The sequence below is a fragment of the Centruroides vittatus genome, unplaced genomic scaffold (assembly GCF_030686945.1).
Source record: "Centruroides vittatus isolate TY-2023 unplaced genomic scaffold, ASM3068694v2 contig_1450, whole genome shotgun sequence".
Classification (NCBI taxonomy): Eukaryota; Metazoa; Arthropoda; class Arachnida; order Scorpiones; family Buthidae; genus Centruroides; species Centruroides vittatus.
In genome coordinates this window covers 1-19,276 of record NW_027120902.1, presented here as the reverse complement: position 1 = coordinate 19,276, position 19,276 = coordinate 1, and the positions used below count along the sequence as shown (strand labels likewise).

The window sequence follows — 19,276 nt, the reverse complement described above, 5'->3', positions numbered from 1 at the left end:
TAGGATTAAAACGAAAATTAGCCCCGCGATGGCACGGTCCCTATAGAATAATTGCTGAAACAAGTCCTGTAGATTTTATAGTCCAGCACGTTCATTCCGGGAAACGATTACACACACACGCCAATCGAATGAAGCCTGCAATCGCTAGGATGGAATTCGCACCGTCCGATGCAGGAGGAAAGAATACGGACGTAACAGACTCAGATGCAATTCCCCTAACCGCAGAACAACCACAAGTGGAGCCCGTTGACCCCTGGGATGAAATCGTCTTAGAGTCACTTCAGCAGAGTCCGTTAGGCGCAACGGACGCCGCGAGAGGAACAGAGATCGACCGACCCGTGACTACTCCACAACCCTCACACAGATATGCTCTTCGAAGTCAAGGACCTGTGAGCGATTATCCCTGGGTTCTTCCCAAATCCTCGGGAAAAACGCAGACAAACGGGGTGATAGTGCGGGACGCGGATGTCACCGAAACTCCTGGGCAGAATGAGGGCCACCCGCGGCTGCCGCCTCCTACTCCGATCGGATTGTTTGTTAATTGTAAATGGTAGTCTCTCTTTTCCGCCAAAGAGAGGTTATCATATCCAAGTGGAGAGAGGTCGATTGTAAAATACATGCGCGCCTATAAATTGTCGCGAGTCCGTAAATAGTAGTAATGTGAGCTCCCTTTTTGGTAGATAACGATGGGAAATTTCGTAACAATCTGTTTGTCCATGCTGATAAGCTGCCTTGCCTATGAAGTATCAACCATCGTACCCGCATTGACCAAGGGAATCATATTTCTACATCAAGGAAATTTTCTTATGACAACGAGTCAATGGACTATCGCCTTAGAAATATCATTCGATGAATACGACGATTATCTTCGCGATTTGCACCGTCATTTAGCCGCTCTAACTCCCGTTGTCAAAAAGGGAGTGCAGAAAAGGGATGATCCCATGAGACCCCTATGGACATTAGCCGACGTGGAACTAACGAACCTAAATCATTCTCTCGCCGACTTCGAGGCTGAATATAAAGAGTTAAAGTCCACAGTGACAATAAATGGTTCTCCCCGAGCAAAACGAGGATTAATCAACGTTGGAGGTAAAATTTTAAAATTTCTTTTTGGAACGGCCACATCAGAAGAAGTAGAAGCCATAAATAATCGGATAGACGGTTTATCCGAAGATCAGCAGAAGATCCTACATATCTTAGAAGCTCAGACAACCGTCATAAATCAAACCCTTCAAGCGGTTAAGGACAACCGGAAGTATATCGACATGATGATTCGACGACAGGACTATTTAGATCGAGAACTCCAGATGTTCAGCTACTCGTTTGTCGTCAGTACGGCGCTTCGATACGCCGAGAACGCGGTAATGGAATTCCGAATCGGTGTCTCGAATCTACGACAAGCTATCGAAATGTTGGAAAACCATCGACTCAGCTCTTACTTTCTGTCAAGGTCACACTTGTTAGAGACGCTAGAGGAGGTAAACAAACACCTACCCGGAGGAATCTCGTTGATAGAAACGTTGAACGAGGATAACGTATTCAAATATTACCAGTGGATCACCACTACAGCCGTAGCACTTTCATCTACATTAAGGATTTTCGCCAAATTTCCGTTAGTCACTCCCGAAGGGTATTTTGATTTGTATGAAGTAGTGAAATTTCCTGCATATTTCCCTGTCTCTAGAACATTCGCCTATTACCAAGTCGATTTTCCGTATATAGCCCTATCAAGAGACCGACAGCTTTATATGTTATTGGAGGCGCACGACTTACAGAAGTGTAGAACCGGATTAACGACGACTTGCGCACCGGAAGTTGCAGTTTGGAAGCTCCCGTATCAAGCATGTGAATACGCCTTGTTTATGGCGGACGAGCCAACTGTCAATAAATTGTGTAAGAGAAAGGTTACCGTTTACCCCAAACCAATGTTTCGTCGTATCGACGAGGAAGGGACTTGGATATACTCCACCCCCTCGCCTTTAAATCTAGTTATCGAATGCAACCAAATAAGCAGCTCGATGCAACCACAGGTCAAAATGATCAAGTTAAACAACACAGGAATTTTTAAATTGCCAATGGCTTGCGTCGGCCACGTACCCGGTATACGTCTTACGTCTCACTTTCAAGCACGGACCACATTCAAGGTTACCCTTCGAAACCATTATGTAATACCCGCAATAACGGATGTCCTCAATGTTACGGAGGTTGGGATTCTACGAGAATACATCCAGGAAAACGTTACCGCAAGCATAACTAGTGAACGCGGTTGGTCATTAGAATTTTCTGGACGACTACTTCGGGACATAAGTCAGGAAATAAGATCGATAAAGACTGACACCAACGCTTTGAAACCTTCTAACGTATGGACTTCTCCATTCTCCACATGGAATCTGTCACTCATAGTCCCTGTTGTAAGCATTGTAGCTATTCTCGCGATCGTTTGGAGCTGTCGCAAACTATCCAACTGTGTAAAGAGACGAAGACCGGTAATCACATATCCCCCTCTCCGTCAAGAAAACAGAGCGGAATCCGCTCCCCGAGAAATGATCGAGTTGATGCCAGTGGCCGTGGAGACGAGTCCACCTTCGAGGACTCTAGATGAGTTAAAAAATGGGCGGTCGATGTTAATGAGACCCAAACGGGAAGAGTCCGTCGCTTTTCCCGTTGGAGTCGAAACAATTCCTACTCAAATGAGGCGTTTGTAAAATCGCGAGGAAGGACCCGTACCTCCTTAACGATAATTTTGTGTACAGTTTCACCAGAGAAGAACTAAGACTCAACTATCTTTCTTTTCCTTTATTTAGAAACCACCATGGAAGAATCAACGGCTACTACTCCTACTGAAACGGCGAACACCATGCGAGGACCCGCTCAACGTCCCCTTTTGGATCCCGCACTGGTCGCCCTATTCGAGTGTCCTGTGTGTTACGAACACATGTCGCCTCCGATGTATCAGTGTCCGGCGGGTCATATGATTTGTTCTAGATGCAAGGAGCTAGTACAATGGTGTCCGACTTGCCGTGGGGAAATGGGTAACCATCGAAATCTTGCCTTGGAGAAATTGGCCGAAATCGTGGCTCTACCCTGTAAGTATAGGGACAACGGGTGTACTGAATCCCATATCCTAAGAGAGCGAGAGGCTCACGAAAGAGGATGCTCTTTCAAAACATGTTCATGTCCTACTATGGACGATTTCTGTCCATGGGAAGGGAGCCACCAACAGGTAGTCCCTCATTTAATGGAAGGTCATTCTCTCTCACTCCACCTAAATCATGAGTCTGCGCGAATGCTGATTGTTGGACTAGATTCAATTCAGCCGTTAACTTGGCTCACACGGCTACACTGTTACCAACGAGACTTTCTTATCCAAATTATAAAAACCGAGAACATACAAAATGCCTACCTCCTTTATGTAGTTGTCAGAAACGTCGGAACTCGACAAGACGCGAAAAAGTTTAAAGGGAAAATCGAGATTAGAGGAAAGGGCAGACTCGTGGTGTGGGAATCGATCCCGAGAAGTATAACGAGTGATGTCAAAAAAATCACCGGGTCAGGCGATTGCCTAATCTTGCACTCCCGAATGCTAGAAAGAATGCTCGAAAATTCGACTCTATCGATCACGGTGACTATTCAGCCTGGGAGAAACTGGAGCCCAGCGGAAGGGACAGAGCAGGACGGAGAATAGTAATGGCTCAAATCGGTCAAAACTCTTCTAGGAATATTGTGAATGCGGGTATATCTGTCAGAGTTAACGCGGCGAAATTGGGTCACTCACATAAACCATAAATTCTTGAAGTAGTGTGTGAACTTTTGCTTACTAAATTTCACCTTTCTTTATGTCTTGCCAGACAAACCGATGGCGGAATCCACTGAACTCTGGGATCTGGATGACGCCGATCTCGAGGGAATATTTTTCCCAAGCTTCCGCCGAGAGGACCCAAAGCACAAGGTGGACGAACGTGCTCTGCGACACGCCATCAGACGGGTTCGAGGGGCGACAACACCCCGATATCCCGAAATAATCGTTCTCCCTCAGAAGGCAGAGGTCTCCACTGAATTACGAGCGGAGGTGGATGAAGTCAACGAGCTCGCCGAAATACGAGCGATCCAAATTCAAAACCAGAGGAGGTCAGGGATGCGATCGACGACGGCCAGGCCGAACTGTGATCCAAGCGGCAACTCAGATCCCCCAGAGGTGATCGCCCACAACGCTAACAGACTTCGACCATCTCCGCCGGTCGGAACAGAGAGCAGTGCACCTCGACCCCGACTGGGAATGGGCCGGGGACAAGAAATCCTGGAGGTCATGCAGCGCTGCCAAACCTTGTACAGGGAACAGAACGCGTGCGGACGAGCGCGAGGTGGGAACCGCCGACTATAGAAAGGACCAGCCCCTGAAGCTCAAGAAAAAAAAAATATAAGCAAAAAAAAATTTTTCAAATTTTCCCAAGGAAGGTGGCGGAAAGAATCGGGCTTGGCGCTAGTCAGTTTGGAGGCTCCGGCGTCTTCGGGTTGGCCTTCGATTCGGATTCGGATTTGCCGGGACGTTCGTCGTCTTCGGACGTTCAGCCACACCGTTCTTAGATATCTCCCCTCTTTATATACTCCCGGTCTCGTCCGCTGCGATCACCAATCGCGACGGAGGGTGATGAGTCGATCTCCGTGACTCAGAAGTCGGATCCGGAGAGGAGGGAAGCGAGTTTGACGGCGGAAGGCTGCATATCCTTTGAATCTTGATCGCTATCTCCCGAGGGGGTTTGAACAATAAAATTTGAAAATCGGACTGGCCGGTTTAACCCGGTCCTCACACAATGCATATAGTATGAATAATTTTTATTTGTCTAGATTTACATATAACTTCAATATTAAATTATTTTTTATTAAGAAATTCAATTGACGAATTTTGTTTAAAGCTAGCTGTTCTTTTTGAAGCTGCTAAATCGCGAATACTTTTAAGACATATAAGTTGTCCTGAGTTACACTCTTCTTAGCTCTCAAACCACTTCATGGCGACATCTAAGCACTGAAAAGCTTCAGAATGTGTAGGACCAATATCTCTTACTTCGCAAATCTCTTCTTTGTCTTCTCGATCTTGTTCATCTGAGGCAGATATTTCTTTAATTATTTCCTCATCATTCAAAATTTGGAATCCAGGATCGTTCACATCGCAATTTAACCACTCAGTTACATCATCTTTGTCACATTCGGCACATATTGAAATTTGTGCTATTGCTTCCGCACTGTCTCCTATACCACTTTCTACTGTTACTGGAATTTACTAATGGTCTTTTCAAAATTTTGTTCCATGCATTCCATCACGTATGTACAGTACATAAATAGTGTCGCAATTCGCAAAGTGCAAATCAGCAAATTCGTACAATTTTTGTTTATTTTGAACAATCCGGATAATCGATGTTGTACTGTACTTTACAATTGATTGTCTTAATCAGATGATTTTATGGCTAAAACAGTGGAAATCAGCATTACCTATATCATATGCCTTAACGCAGTGATTCCCAAACTTTTTCGATTAAAAATTGTTTATAAAAGTGTATGTTTATTTTTAAATTCTGTACTGTTTACTAATGAAAATTAGCTTTTTTCTTTAAAAGCCGAACATTTTAGTACGTGAATTCAGTATTTCTCACCAACCTGTGATTAAAGGTAGCAAAAAAAGTAATTGTCTCCCGTGAAAAATGCATAGAACGTATTCTATACGTGAACAAAAAATTCACAGTATTTGATTGCTTGTTGTTTTCTCTTCTGGTTTTATATTCTTTGAAATTAAGCACAAAATTGCTATGGAGAACTTGAAAATTCTTAGTGTTAGAATTCTTTAAAGAATTCTCCGAAAATTCTTTAATTCCAATGCGATGAATGAAGCTGTGACAGCATTTCTGAAAGTTCGCATATGCAAAAATGGAACACGTCCGTAAATGAATTTTTTTAAAACATTAAATTGAAAATTTCTATAGTGCTATTTTAAAATGTGCGGCGGGCCGGATAGAACTTCTAAGCGAGCCGTAGTTTGCCCATTACTGATGTATAATATGATAAAACTATATAAGAAATTACAGAATACGAGGTCTGTTCAAAAAATACGCGGACTGTTTGAATTGCGCGACTCCAGTTGGTTCCAGGGGAATCCGCTTGGTGTTTCTTGGTTTGTACAGATCTTCTGGTGATAAAGCCGTTTCCCGGTTACAGATATCTTTATTTGTTGATTAGCTACGCGGTTTTTAGTGGAATGCGATTTTTTCGTTTGTCGGATTTTAGAATGAATGACCTGAAGGAGCAACAACTTGCTGTGAAATTTTGTGTTAAACTCAGAAAAAGATGAAAACTTCTTGTCAAGGATCATAACAGGTGATGAATCATGGGTTTACGGTTATGACATTGAATTGAAGGTCCTATCGTCCCAGTGGGTGGGTGAAACGTCCCCCAGATCCAAAAAAGCTCTTCAAGTTCGATCCAATGTCAATGTGATGCTGACAGTTTTCTTTCATGCTAAGGGTGTTGTTCACTACGAGTACCTCCCCAAAGCTCCACAGTGAACCAGACTTACTACATTGAAGTTCTGAAACGTGTGCGGGACGCCATCCATCGCAAAAGGCCAGAAATGTGGAGAAGTGGCGACTGGTTTCTCCATCACGACAATGCTCCAGCCCATTCAGCCCTCAGAACTCTTGAGTTTATGGCCAAACGCTCGATCATTGTTCTTCCCCACCCCCCTACTCACCTGATCTTGCTCCTTGTGACTTTTTCTTGTACCCCAAACTCAAAAGACCCTTGAAAGGAAGATTTGAAACGATTACCGAGATTAAAGCAAATGCGACGAGGCGCTGAAGGACATTACAAAAGAAACGTACCAGGACTGTTTCAACAAGTGGAAACACCGTTAGGATAAGTGTGTGCGTTGGGAAGGAGAGTACTTTGAAGGGCACCCAGACATGTAACTTCTACATAAAGTACATTTTGTTTTATGACGTTAGTCCGCGTATTTTTTGAACAGACCTCGTACATTTAATAGTTATTTATATAACTATTAAATGTATTTACCCACGCGTACAACTCTTAAAAAACTACAAGAATTTTAAGAAAGGTTTTTGTGTGGCCGCAGGCCGTGCATGTTAAATACCAGTCATAAAGACCAAAATAAAAAATTGTCGTACAGATCAATGTAAATTTCCAGCAACCGAGCACTCAATTATCATGTAGGCGCGACCAGCTTACGATAGGCAGTCGACCCATAGGCCTTTCTTCACATGGGGATTTTTGGTCTCGAATATCTCAGCCCATAGATCGAATTTCAAAATTCCGGCTTCATCACGATATCAGCCTTGCCATGTTGTACATATTTGCAAAAAAATCGTGTTTAGTGGTCGTGCGGTCGCTTTGTACTTCGATCGTGGACAAAACACTTTTTGACTTATTAAGAGCTCCACTCAATTATTTCAATATTTATTTCACTATATACAACTTTGAGGATTACGATCAATGTAATCGTAATTCCTCCAAAACACTTTACACTTTAAAGCAACGGCAAAAGGAATCAATAAACTTAACCTGCAACCTAAAGGAATTGTGATCTGTAAAGAATGCACCAACAAATGTACATTTGAAAACCTAAATATTTTTCTTGAAAACTGGCATTGGTCACCGATACCAAAATTGTACTTAATGAAATCTGTTTAGTTTATTTGGTTACGGCAAAGCGACGCGTTGATTATCTGCTGAGGGGTAATGTCCCGAGGGAACTTTCTACAGGAAACGCCTCTATTTAGGTGTTACAAACGTTAAGAAAACTCCACGTGGCCCATACGTTGGCAAGGCGCTAACCCATGACCAGTGTTACTACCAGTGTTCAGTTGTTTTATCCATTCTGCCACTGGTGGGCTCACATAATGAAAGAATACTCACCGTCGCGATTACAGCTTTCTACGTCGGAATAATTACTTGAAGTTCCGATATCACAACTTTTCAGAGCAAAATGTAAGAACCGGGTTTCCTGTGCAACTCCCCTCACATTCAGGATGACCGCTTCATATCTGAAAAATCTATGATTTTCAGAGTCAGGACCTGACACCAGTTAGGATAATATTATACCGTGTCCTAAATCGCAAATTAGTATTTTTCAAAATGGAAAGTACACTAAAATTCTACCGATCATCGATTTAAATTATTCGTTATATTAATTTATAGCAAGAAAATTTAGATTTTAATCTACAAATTTGAAAAGTATAGCATTTGTTTGCATTATAAAGCATTATAAATAGAGTCCCTCAGTTATATTTTTTTCTTATCCACAAGATTCTTCTTGGCTTCTATGAAGTCTTGTCGACATACTTTCATTCTTCTATTTCGTACTGCCGTGAGACCCGCTTCGGTGCAGAGCGCCTTTATATCTGCTCCTGTCAGATCGTCTTCGAAAGACAAAATATCATCCAGATTGCAATCGTCAGCCAAATTAATTCTAGCCGTGTGTATTTGGAATATAAGATGCTTCTCGTTGTGACTGGGTAAGAAGAATTCGATCTTTCTGTCAATCTTTCCGGGTCTTATTAATGCGGGATCTAAACTCTCGATTCTATTGGTTGCCAACACAACTTTTACGTCTCCTCTAGGATCGAAACCGTCCAACTGGGTCAGTAGTTCTAGCATAATTCTTTGAACCTCACGTTCTCCGCTACAGCATGCGTCAAATCTCTTACTTCCAATGGCATCGACCTCGTCGATAAACACTATGGAGGGAGAATATTCTTGAGCCAGTTGAAACAATTTTCGGACTATTTTTGCGCCTTCTCCTAAGTGCTTCCGAATTAATTCAGAACCCGCTACTCTTAGAAATGTAGCCGATGTTTGATTCGCAACAGCTTTCGCTAATAACGTCTTTCCGGTTCCCGGTGGTCCATACAAAATGACACCTTTCGGTGGAGTTATGCCCATTCTGTCAAAATACTCCGAGATGAGTTAATGGCAATTCGACTACCTCCTTGATTTCTCCGATTTGATTCTCCAAACCGCCTATATCGTCGTAGGATTCAAACGGGATCTTAGTTATTATCATTTTAGAAAGCACAGGATCGACATTTTCCTCAATAATTCCTACGATTGAACGATCCGTATTATTAAGTAAGACCGAACAATCAGGTTGCAGCTTAGTTTTGTCGACGAATGACATAATCGGAACATATTCTTCTCCTTCTGGTGTAGAAACTATGGCAAAATTACCCTCGAATAGTTCTTTCAGTTCACCTACGACTAATGGATAATCTCGAAAGAACTCGATGATTATTTCTTCTTCAAATTTTTCATTGATGTATTCTTGTTGATTTCTAAGAAATTCTTCTTCCATCATTAGATAATCTTTGATTCTTTCCATTTTAAGCAATTTCAAACGGCAGTGTTTATTAGGAGTCACTCGTGGTATCTTTGCTGCATCCTTGTTTTCTCTTTTCACTTTGTGCTTTTGCAATTTGACAGAAATTGGTATGGCTTTCTTCTTATTTAGTTTTGAAGGTGACGATTCCATTATCAACTTATAATTTGATGTTAACTTGATTGTAGACACTTTAAGTATTGTTATAATTACAATTACGCTTGTGGCATTATTAGTTCATACATGAATTGTAATTAATTTCGAAATGTTCAATTGTTGAAACTTGAAATATCTTACAAAATTCAAATTAAAAATGAATCTTAATGATGATAAATTTATTAAATAAGAATTTTCCCCTAGATTTTTTATACATTAATTCTTTGTCATAACTAAAAATACATAAGAATATCCTTAATTGAACAGTTGTTGGTGGTTGTATTTTACTAATCACAACAAATGAGACATTATGTTATAAATATTCTAGAATTCACACTCAACAAAACCAGTTTTGTTGAGTGTGAATTCTAGAAAAAACCAGTAATAGTAATTGAAAACAAACGTTTTCGACCGTTAACTCGGTCTTCCTCAGGTTCTAAATATTGAGATTCGTTACAAGTTCAAAACTCTTTCAGAACGTATTCAAATTTTCGAATAGAACAGTTGCGCGTTCGTGCTGCCATGGTATCATACGTGTTGTTGACATACGTAATACGTGTGGCGCAAAAACACAATGTAATTACATTCCATATATAAACGAAGGGATAGGGATGTACTGTACATTAAATAGAGCTATGGGGACCATTTTTTAACCAAAAAGACCATAACATAATCGTCCTCAAGGCGGACAAATGCAAGGCTCTCGTGTTATTGAAGAAAGAAACATACACTTCCATGATGCAAATATACATCAACGACACAGAATGTGAACGCATCGATGATGGATTTGTCAACAAGCTAGAAGCACGTGTTAAAAGATTTACACAAACTTGTTTAGCCAGAGAGCTGAACCTTAACAGGGCAGTAGTACCTTCCCCTGATACCCCCAGGCTATTCACGTTCGCTAAAACTCACAAAGATACGCCATCCTTAAGACCGGTCCTTGACAAGGCAAGATCCCCCACTAAAGAGCTGGATGCGACGGTGCACAAGCACATAATTCACGACTTAAACAATTATCCCTGGACAGTCAAGAACCCACAAGAATTATTAGACGCATTGAGACCCCTCAACGTAACCGACCAGGCATACATCACTCTTCCCGATTTCGTTTCATTGTACCCTGTCGATAAAAATCCAACCTTGCTTTTGCGCGATTAGAGACCTCTTACTAACGTCGCACGGAACGTACTGTAAACTGGTCCTGGAACTAGCCGACATTCTGTGCTACACTTCCTTTTTCCGTTTCGACGACAAAACATTCTTCAGAAACGTGGTGTTCCAATGGGCAGCCCGCTGTCGGGCGATTTATGCGAGTTGGTCATTAGAAAGCTGGAACAAAGAATCATACCCCTCTTTAATTCTGATATACATACTTATAGGAGGTACAGTACTTTACAGAAAATTCCTGATTAATTTATTCGATAGACAAACATTACTTATTTTATATATTTATTATAATATTTTATATTTTATAATTATTAATTATTTTATATTATATTATAAACATATAATAAATATATATTATTATATAAATTATAATTCCTGCTGATTTATGAAAATACTGTATTAATACCCCTTCCGAGTTATCAAAAGTTTGATGAATTCGAGTTAACCGGCTTGATTTAACATGTAAATAAATCCCTATGCTAGTTCGCATATCTCAATCAGTTATAGGTTTATCACTGAAAAATTTCTTGCGAATCTCTAGCCCCTGTCTCCATCCATCCACATTATCCACATGTGTCAATAACTAATACGCTATATTAGTAACATCCATACGAATCGTAACGTACCGTACGTATGTACTACATTCATAGACTAATAATAAAATATTATTACCAAAAGTAAAATGACAAATTGTTTATTAATAACAATATTTTATTTACAAAATGAATTCTTCTGTGAGCTTCTATTGTCTATTGTGTTATATTTACTCTCACATATTTAAAATATTTGCAAATAATGAATATATGACATTATTATTACAGAACAGAACATGTCAGTTCTGATTTACACTTCTTTGCAGGATTTTCTGCAGAATATTTTTTTTTTTTTTTTTTTTGCAGAATAGATATATTTTTACATTTAAACAATTATAATTATATATATATTAAAAAAATAAATAATAAACATTAAAAGAGCATTTCAATTAATAGAACATGACATATTTTACTTAAAACTGTGTTCCACGAATAGAATAATCTTATATACTGTAATTATGTTTTCAAGATAAACATATGCAGTGCCATCTATCGTTAGAAAAATCATTTAAGAAAGAGTAACCCGCCATCTATCGCAAACAATTTGAATTATTTAAACGTTATTCGGAAAATCGTAAATAAAATATATTTTTAATAAAAAATATGATTTATTGTTATTTTTTAAGAATGTAAAGACAATTATCATAATAACGGAGTCGATTCGATGTTTAAATAATTTATTATTTCGAAAATATCAACACAGTAATAAATTATATAAATTATAAATTCAGTTTATTTATAAAAAATATGTTAATCTATCTATTAAGAAAAACCATTTCAAACAATTATGAAAGAATATAAAATTAAGTGAAATTATTGTTTATGATGACGAAACACGAAATACGTCACCACCCAAGACCACGTGAATACTCTATTTCCGCTACGTCAAACTAGTCTGACGAGTAACCGTTTAAATCCCTTTGTGTTTAAAAGGACAAAGAGAAATTTCCCTAACCGTTATATTTTAAAACTTTCTGTAATAAAATAGAAATTTCAATTTAATAATACTCTAAACTGAAAACATATTAAATAAAATATATAAATGAATATTATACAACTAAAATTTAAAAAATAATTATAATATTGCTAAAAATTTGCAATTTATATGTTATTAATATCTACAGATTAATTAAATAAACTAATTATATATTATAATGAGTCTGATGTATATGAAAAAACTTATGTGAATGTAAAAATGTACGAAAAGTGGCAGCACTATCGAAAGTTTGAGGAACAAAGAAATCTTTAAAAACATGAGATTAAAATTCAAATGAAAATAATTAACGATAAACGTAATATACTAATACGTAAATATATAAGTAAATAAATAGTATACTATCAGATAGTACATTAATTAGACTTAAAATTAAATTAATTACATTCAAAACAACGTTATAAATAGCCAAAATATCAGCTTTCTCATACAAAAAAACAAATTAAATATATCACTTCTAACATTCTAAAAGTTGAAAATATTAAATAATATAATATTTAGAAAAACTGATAGTCATATCTCTAGTATAAAATTTAATATTCGACAAATTTCACGTCATCAATAATATGATAAAAAATTCACGTAATCAGCTTTTACAGGTCAGGGGATTGTTTCATATAATGTCTAATAATTCGCGAAGATATATAACTATACAAACATAATATATATGAAAATGTAGAAAACAAAATTCTTCATTTAAATAGCATATAGCCAAACAGAAAATATGAGTTTAAATGATTTTCCTGCGATTTGATTAGGCACGATTTTACAAGTCGCTAATGTAAACAAAACAAACGAATTTTTTTGAAAAAAGTAAAAAATACAAGCGGATGTAAAGTATACCAAACAAAACTACTGATATTTGCGTACTAGCAATATTTTTTTCATGCTTCTAATATAAAAATTTGATTTTATACGAAGTTTTTAAATAATACAAGTACATTCACTCAAATGACCTTCAACCTGCCCCGAGTCTTTTAGTGCAGGTTTGTAAAACAGCTACCCCCGCTACATGAGAGCAAGAGGGTTAAGGATGGCGTATCTTTGTGAGTGTTAGCGAACGTGAATAGCCTGGGGGTATCAGGGGAAGGTACTACTGCCCTGTTAAGGTTCAGCTCTCTGGCTAAACAAGTTTGTGTAAATCTTTTAACACGTGCTTCTAGCTTGTTGACAAATCCATCATCGATGCGTTCACATTCTGTGTCGTTGATGTATATTTGCATCATGGAAGTGTATGTTTCTTTCTTCAATAACACGAGAGCCTTGCATTTGTCCGCCTTGAGGACGATTATGTTATGGTCTTTTTGGTTAAAAAATGGTCCCCATAGCTCTATTTAATGTACAGTACATCCCTATCCCTTCGTTTATATATGGAATGTAATTACATTGTGTTTTTGCGCCACACGTATTACGTATGTCAACAACACGTATGATACCATGGCAGCACGAACGCGCAACTGTTCTATTCGAAAATTTGAATACGTTCTGAAAGAGTTTTGAACTTGTAACGAATCTCAATATTTAGAACCTGAGGAAGACCGAGTTAACGGTCGAAAACGTTTGTTTTCAATTACTATTACTGGTTTTTTCTAGAATTCACACTCAACAAAACTGGTTTTGTTGAGTGTGAATTCTAGAATATTTATAACATAATGTCTCATTTGTTGTGATTAGTAAAATACAACCACCAACAACTGTTCAATTAAGGATATTCTTATGTATTTTTAGTTATGACAAAGAATTAATGTATAAAAAATCTAGTGGAAAATTCTTATTTAATAAATTTATCATCATTAAGATTCATTTTTAATTTGAATTTTGTAAGATATTTCAAGTTTCAACAATTGAACATTTCGAAATTAATTACAATTCATGTATGAACTAATAATGCCACAAGCGTAATTGTAATTATAACAATACTTAAAGTGTCTACAATCAAGTTAACATCAAATTATAAGTTGATAATGGAATCGTCACCTTCAAAACTAAATAAGAAGAAAGCCATACCAATTTCTGTCAAATTGCAAAAGCACAAAGTGAAAAGAGAAAACAAGGATGCAGCAAAGATACCACGAGTGACTCCTAATAAACACTGCCGTTTGAAATTGCTTAAAATGGAAAGAATCAAAGATTATCTAATGATGGAAGAAGAATTTCTTAGAAATCAACAAGAATACATCAATGAAAAATTTGAAGAAGAAATAATCATCGAGTTCTTTCGAGATTATCCATTAGTCGTAGGTGAACTGAAAGAACTATTCGAGGGTAATTTTGCCATAGTTTCTACACCAGAAGGAGAAGAATATGTTCCGATTATGTCATTCGTCGACAAAACTAAGCTGCAACCTGATTGTTCGGTCTTACTTAATAATACGGATCGTTCAATCGTAGGAATTATTGAGGAAAATGTCGATCCTGTGCTTTCTAAAATGATAATAACTAAGATCCCGTTTGAATCCTACGACGATATAGGCGGTTTGGAGAATCAAATCAGAGAAATCAAGGAGGTAGTCGAATTGCCATTAACTCATCTCGGAGTATTTTGACAGAATGGGCATAACTCCACCGAAAGGTGTCATTTTGTATGGACCACCGGGAACCGGAAAGACGTTATTAGCGAAAGCTGTTGCGAATCAAACATCGGCTACATTTCTAAGAGTAGCGGGTTCTGAATTAATTCGGAAGCACTTAGGAGAAGGCGCAAAAATAGTCCGAAAATTGTTTCAACTGGCTCAAGAATATTCTCCCTCCATAGTGTTTATCGACGAGGTCGATGCCATTGGAAGTAAGAGATTTGACGCATGCTGTAGCGGAGAACGTGAGGTTCAAAGAATTATGCTAGAACTACTGACCCAGTTGGACGGTTTCGATCCTAGAGGAGACGTAAAAGTTGTGTTGGCAACCAATAGAATCGAGAGTTTAGATCCCGCATTAATAAGACCCGGAAAGATTGACAGAAAGATCGAATTCTTCTTACCCAGTCACAACGAGAAGCATCTTATATTCCAAATACACACGGCTAGAATGAATTTGGCTGACGATTGCAATCTGGATGATATTTTGTCTTTCGAAGACGATCTGACAGGAGCAGATATAAAGGCGCTCTGCACCGAAGCGGGTCTCACGGCAGTACGAAATAGAAGAATGAAAGTATGTCGACAAGACTTCATAGAAGCCAAGAAGAATCTTGTGGATAAGAAAAAAATATAACTGAGGGACTCTATTTATAATGCTTTATAATGCAAACAAATGCTATACTTTTCAAATTTGTAGATTAAAATCTAAATTTTCTTGCTATAAATTAATATAACGAATAATTTAAATCGATGATCGGTAGAATTTTAGTGTACTTTCCATTTTGAAAAATACTAATTTGCGATTTAGGACACGGTATAATATTATCCTAACTGGTGTCAGGTCCTGACTCTGAAAATCATAGATTTTTCAGATATGAAGCGGTCATCCTGAATGTGAGGGGAGTTGCACAGGAAACCCGGTTCTTACATTTTGCTCTGAAAAGTTGTGATATCGGAACTTCAAGTAATTATTCCGACGTAGAAAGCTGTAATCGCGACGGTGAGTATTCTTTCATTATGTGAGCCCACCAGTGGCAGAATGGATAAAACAACTGAACACTGGTAGTAACACTGGTCATGGGTTAGCGCCTTGCCAACGTATGGGCCACGTGGAGTTTTCTTAACGTTTGTAACACCTAAATAGGGGCGTTTCCTGTAGAAAGTTCCCTCGGGACATTACCCCTCAGCAGATAATCAACGCGTCGCTTTGCCGTAACCAAATAAACTAAACAGATTTCATTAAGTACAATTTTGGTATCGGTGACCAATGCCAGTTTTCAAGAAAAATATTTAGGTTTTCAAATGTACATTTGTTGGTGCATTCTTTACAGATCACAATTCCTTTAGGTTGCAGGTTAAGTTTATTGATTCCTTTTGCCGTTGCTTTAAAGTGTAAAGTGTTTTGGAGGAATTACGATTACATTGATCGTAATCCTCAAAGTTGTATATAGTGAAATAAATATTGAAATAATTGAGTGGAGCTCTTAATAAGTCAAAAAGTGTTTTGTCCACGATCGAAGTACAAAGCGACCGCACGACCACTAAACACGATTTTTTTGCAAATATGTACAACATGGCAAGGCTGATATCGTGATGAAGCCGGAATTTTGAAATTCGATCTATGGGCTGAGATATTCGAGACCAAAAATCCCCATGTGAAGAAAGGCCTATGGGTCGACTGCCTATCGTAAGCTGGTCGCGCCTACATGATAATTGAGTGCTCGGTTGCTGGAAATTTACATTGATCTGTACGACAATTTTTTATTTTGGTCTTTATGACTGGTATTTAACATGCACGGCCTGCGGCCACACAAAAACCTTTCTTAAAATTCTTGTAGTTTTTTAAAGAGTTGTACGCGTGGGTAAATACATTTAATAGTTATATAAATAACTATTAAATGTACGAGGTCTGTTCAAAAAATACGCGGACTAACGTCATAAAACAAAATGTACTTTATGTAGAAGTTACATGTCTGGGTGCCCTTCAAAGTACTCTCCTTCCCAACGCACACACTTATCCTAACGGTGTTTCCACTTGTTGAAACAGTCCTGGTACGTTTCTTTTGTAATGTCCTTCAGCGCCTCGTCGCATTTGCTTTAATCTCGGTAATCGTTTCAAATCTTCCTTTCAAGGGTCTTTTGAGTTTGGGGTACAAGAAAAAGTCACAAGGAGCAAGATCAGGTGAGTAGGGGGGTGGGGAAGAACAATGATCGAGCGTTTGGCCATAAACTCAAGAGTTCTGAGGGCTGAATGGGCTGGAGCATTGTCGTGATGGAGAAACCAGTCGCCACTTCTCCACATTTCTGGCCTTTTGCGATGGATGGCGTCCCGCACACGTTTCAGAACTTCAATGTAGTAAGTCTGGTTCACTGTGGAGCTTTGGGGAGGTACTCGTAGTGAACAACACCCTTAGCATGAAAGAAAACTGTCAGCATCACATTGACATTGGATCGAACTTGAAGAGCTTTTTTGGATCTGGGGGACGTTTCACCCACCCACTGGGACGATAGGACCTTCAATTCAATGTCATAACCGTAAACCCATGATTCATCACCTGTTATGATCCTTGACAAGAAGTTTTCATCTTTTTCTGAGTTTAACACAAAATTTCACAGCAAGTTGTTGCTCCTTCAGGTCATTCATTCTAAAATCCGACAAACGAAAAAATCGCATTCCACTAAAAACCGCGTAGCTAATCAACAAATAAAGATATCTGTAACCGGGAAACGGCTTTATCACCAGAAGATCTGTACAAACCAAGAAACACCAAGCGGATTCCCCTGGAACCAACTGGAGTCGCGCAATTCAAACAGTCCGCGTATTTTTTGAACAGACCTCGTATTCTGTAATTTCTTATATAGTTTTATCATATTATACATCAGTAATGGGCAAACTACGGCTCGCTTAGAAGTTCTATCCGGCCCGCCGCACATTTTAAAATAGCACTATAGAAATTTTCAATTTAATGTTTTAAAAAAATTCATTTACGGACGTGTTCCATTTTTGCATATGCGAACTTTCAGAAATGCTGTCACAGCTTCATTCATCGCATTGGAATTAAAGAATTTTCGGAGAATTCTTTAAAGAATTCTAACACTAAGAATTTTCAAGTTCTCCATAGCAATTTTGTGCTTAATTTCAAAGAATATAAAACCAGAAGAGAAAACAACAAGCAATCAAATACTGTGAATTTTTTGTTCACGTATAGAATACGTTCTATGCATTTTTCACGGGAGACAATTACTTTTTTTGCTACCTTTAATCACAGGTTGGTGAGAAATACTGAATTCACGTACTAAAATGTTCGGCTTTTAAAGAAAAAAGCTAATTTTCATTAGTAAACAGTACAGAATTTAAAAATAAACATACACTTTTATAAACAATTTTTAATCGAAAAAGTTTGGGAATCACTGCGTTAAGGCATATGATATAGGTAATGCTGATTTCCACTGTTTTAGCCATAAAATCATCTGATTAAGACAATCAATTGTAAAGTACAGTACAACATCGATTATCCGGATTGTTCAAAATAAACAAAAATTGTACGAATTTGCTGATTTGCACTTTGCGAATTGCGACACTATTTATGTACTGTACATACGTGATGGAATGCATGGAACAAAATTTTGAAAAGACCATTAGTAAATTCCAGTAACAGTAGAAAGTGGTATAGGAGACAGTGCGGAAGCAATAGCACAAATTTCAATATGTGCCGAATGTGACAAAGATGATGTAACTGAGTGGTTAAATTGCGATGTGAACGATCCTGGATTCCAAATTTTGAATGATGAGGAAATAATTAAAGAAATATCTGCCTCAGATGAACAAGATCGAGAAGACAAAGAAGAGATTTGCGAAGTAAGAGATATTGGTCCTACACATTCTGAAGCTTTTCAGTGCTTAGATGTCGCCATGAAGTGGTTTGAGAGCTAAGAAGAGTGTAACTCAGGACAACTTATATGTCTTAAAAGTATTCGCGATTTAGCAGCTTCAAAAAGAACAGCTAGCTTTAAACAAAATTCGTCAATTGAATTTCTTAATAAAAAATAATTTAATATTGAAGTTATATGTAAATCTAGACAAATAAAAATTATTCATACTATATGCATTGTGTGAGGACCGGGTTAAACCGGCCAGTCCGATTTTCAAATTTTATTGTTCAAACCCCCTCGGGAGATAGCGATCAAGATTCAAAGGATATGCAGCCTTCCGCCGTCAAACTCGCTTCCCTCCTCTCCGGATCCGACTTCTGAGTCACGGAGATCGACTCATCACCCTCCGTCGCGATTGGTGATCGCAGCGGACGAGACCGGGAGTATATAAAGAGGGGAGATATCTAAGAACGGTGTGGCTGAACGTCCGAAAACGACGAACGTCCCGGCAAATCCGAATCCGAATCGAAGGCCA

General features: G+C 38.2%; 1 protein-coding gene and 2 pseudogenes across 1 annotated transcript; 2 read left to right on the top strand and 1 right to left on the bottom strand.

Moving 5' to 3' along the window:
* Window positions 1-2,812: 2,812 nt before the first annotated feature.
* LOC136968369 (E3 ubiquitin-protein ligase SIAH1A-like) lies at window positions 2,813-3,685 on the top strand. Its single transcript, XM_067262383.1, has one exon. The coding sequence runs from the start codon at window positions 2,813-2,815 to the stop codon at window positions 3,683-3,685; it is 873 nt and encodes a 290-aa protein (XP_067118484.1).
* Window positions 3,686-8,286: 4,601 nt separating this feature from the next.
* Window positions 8,287-9,532, bottom strand: LOC136968368 (26S proteasome regulatory subunit 4 pseudogene; annotated as a pseudogene).
* Window positions 9,533-14,256: 4,724 nt separating this feature from the next.
* Window positions 14,257-15,502, top strand: LOC136968367 (26S proteasome regulatory subunit 4 pseudogene; annotated as a pseudogene).
* Window positions 15,503-19,276: the final 3,774 nt, after the last annotated feature.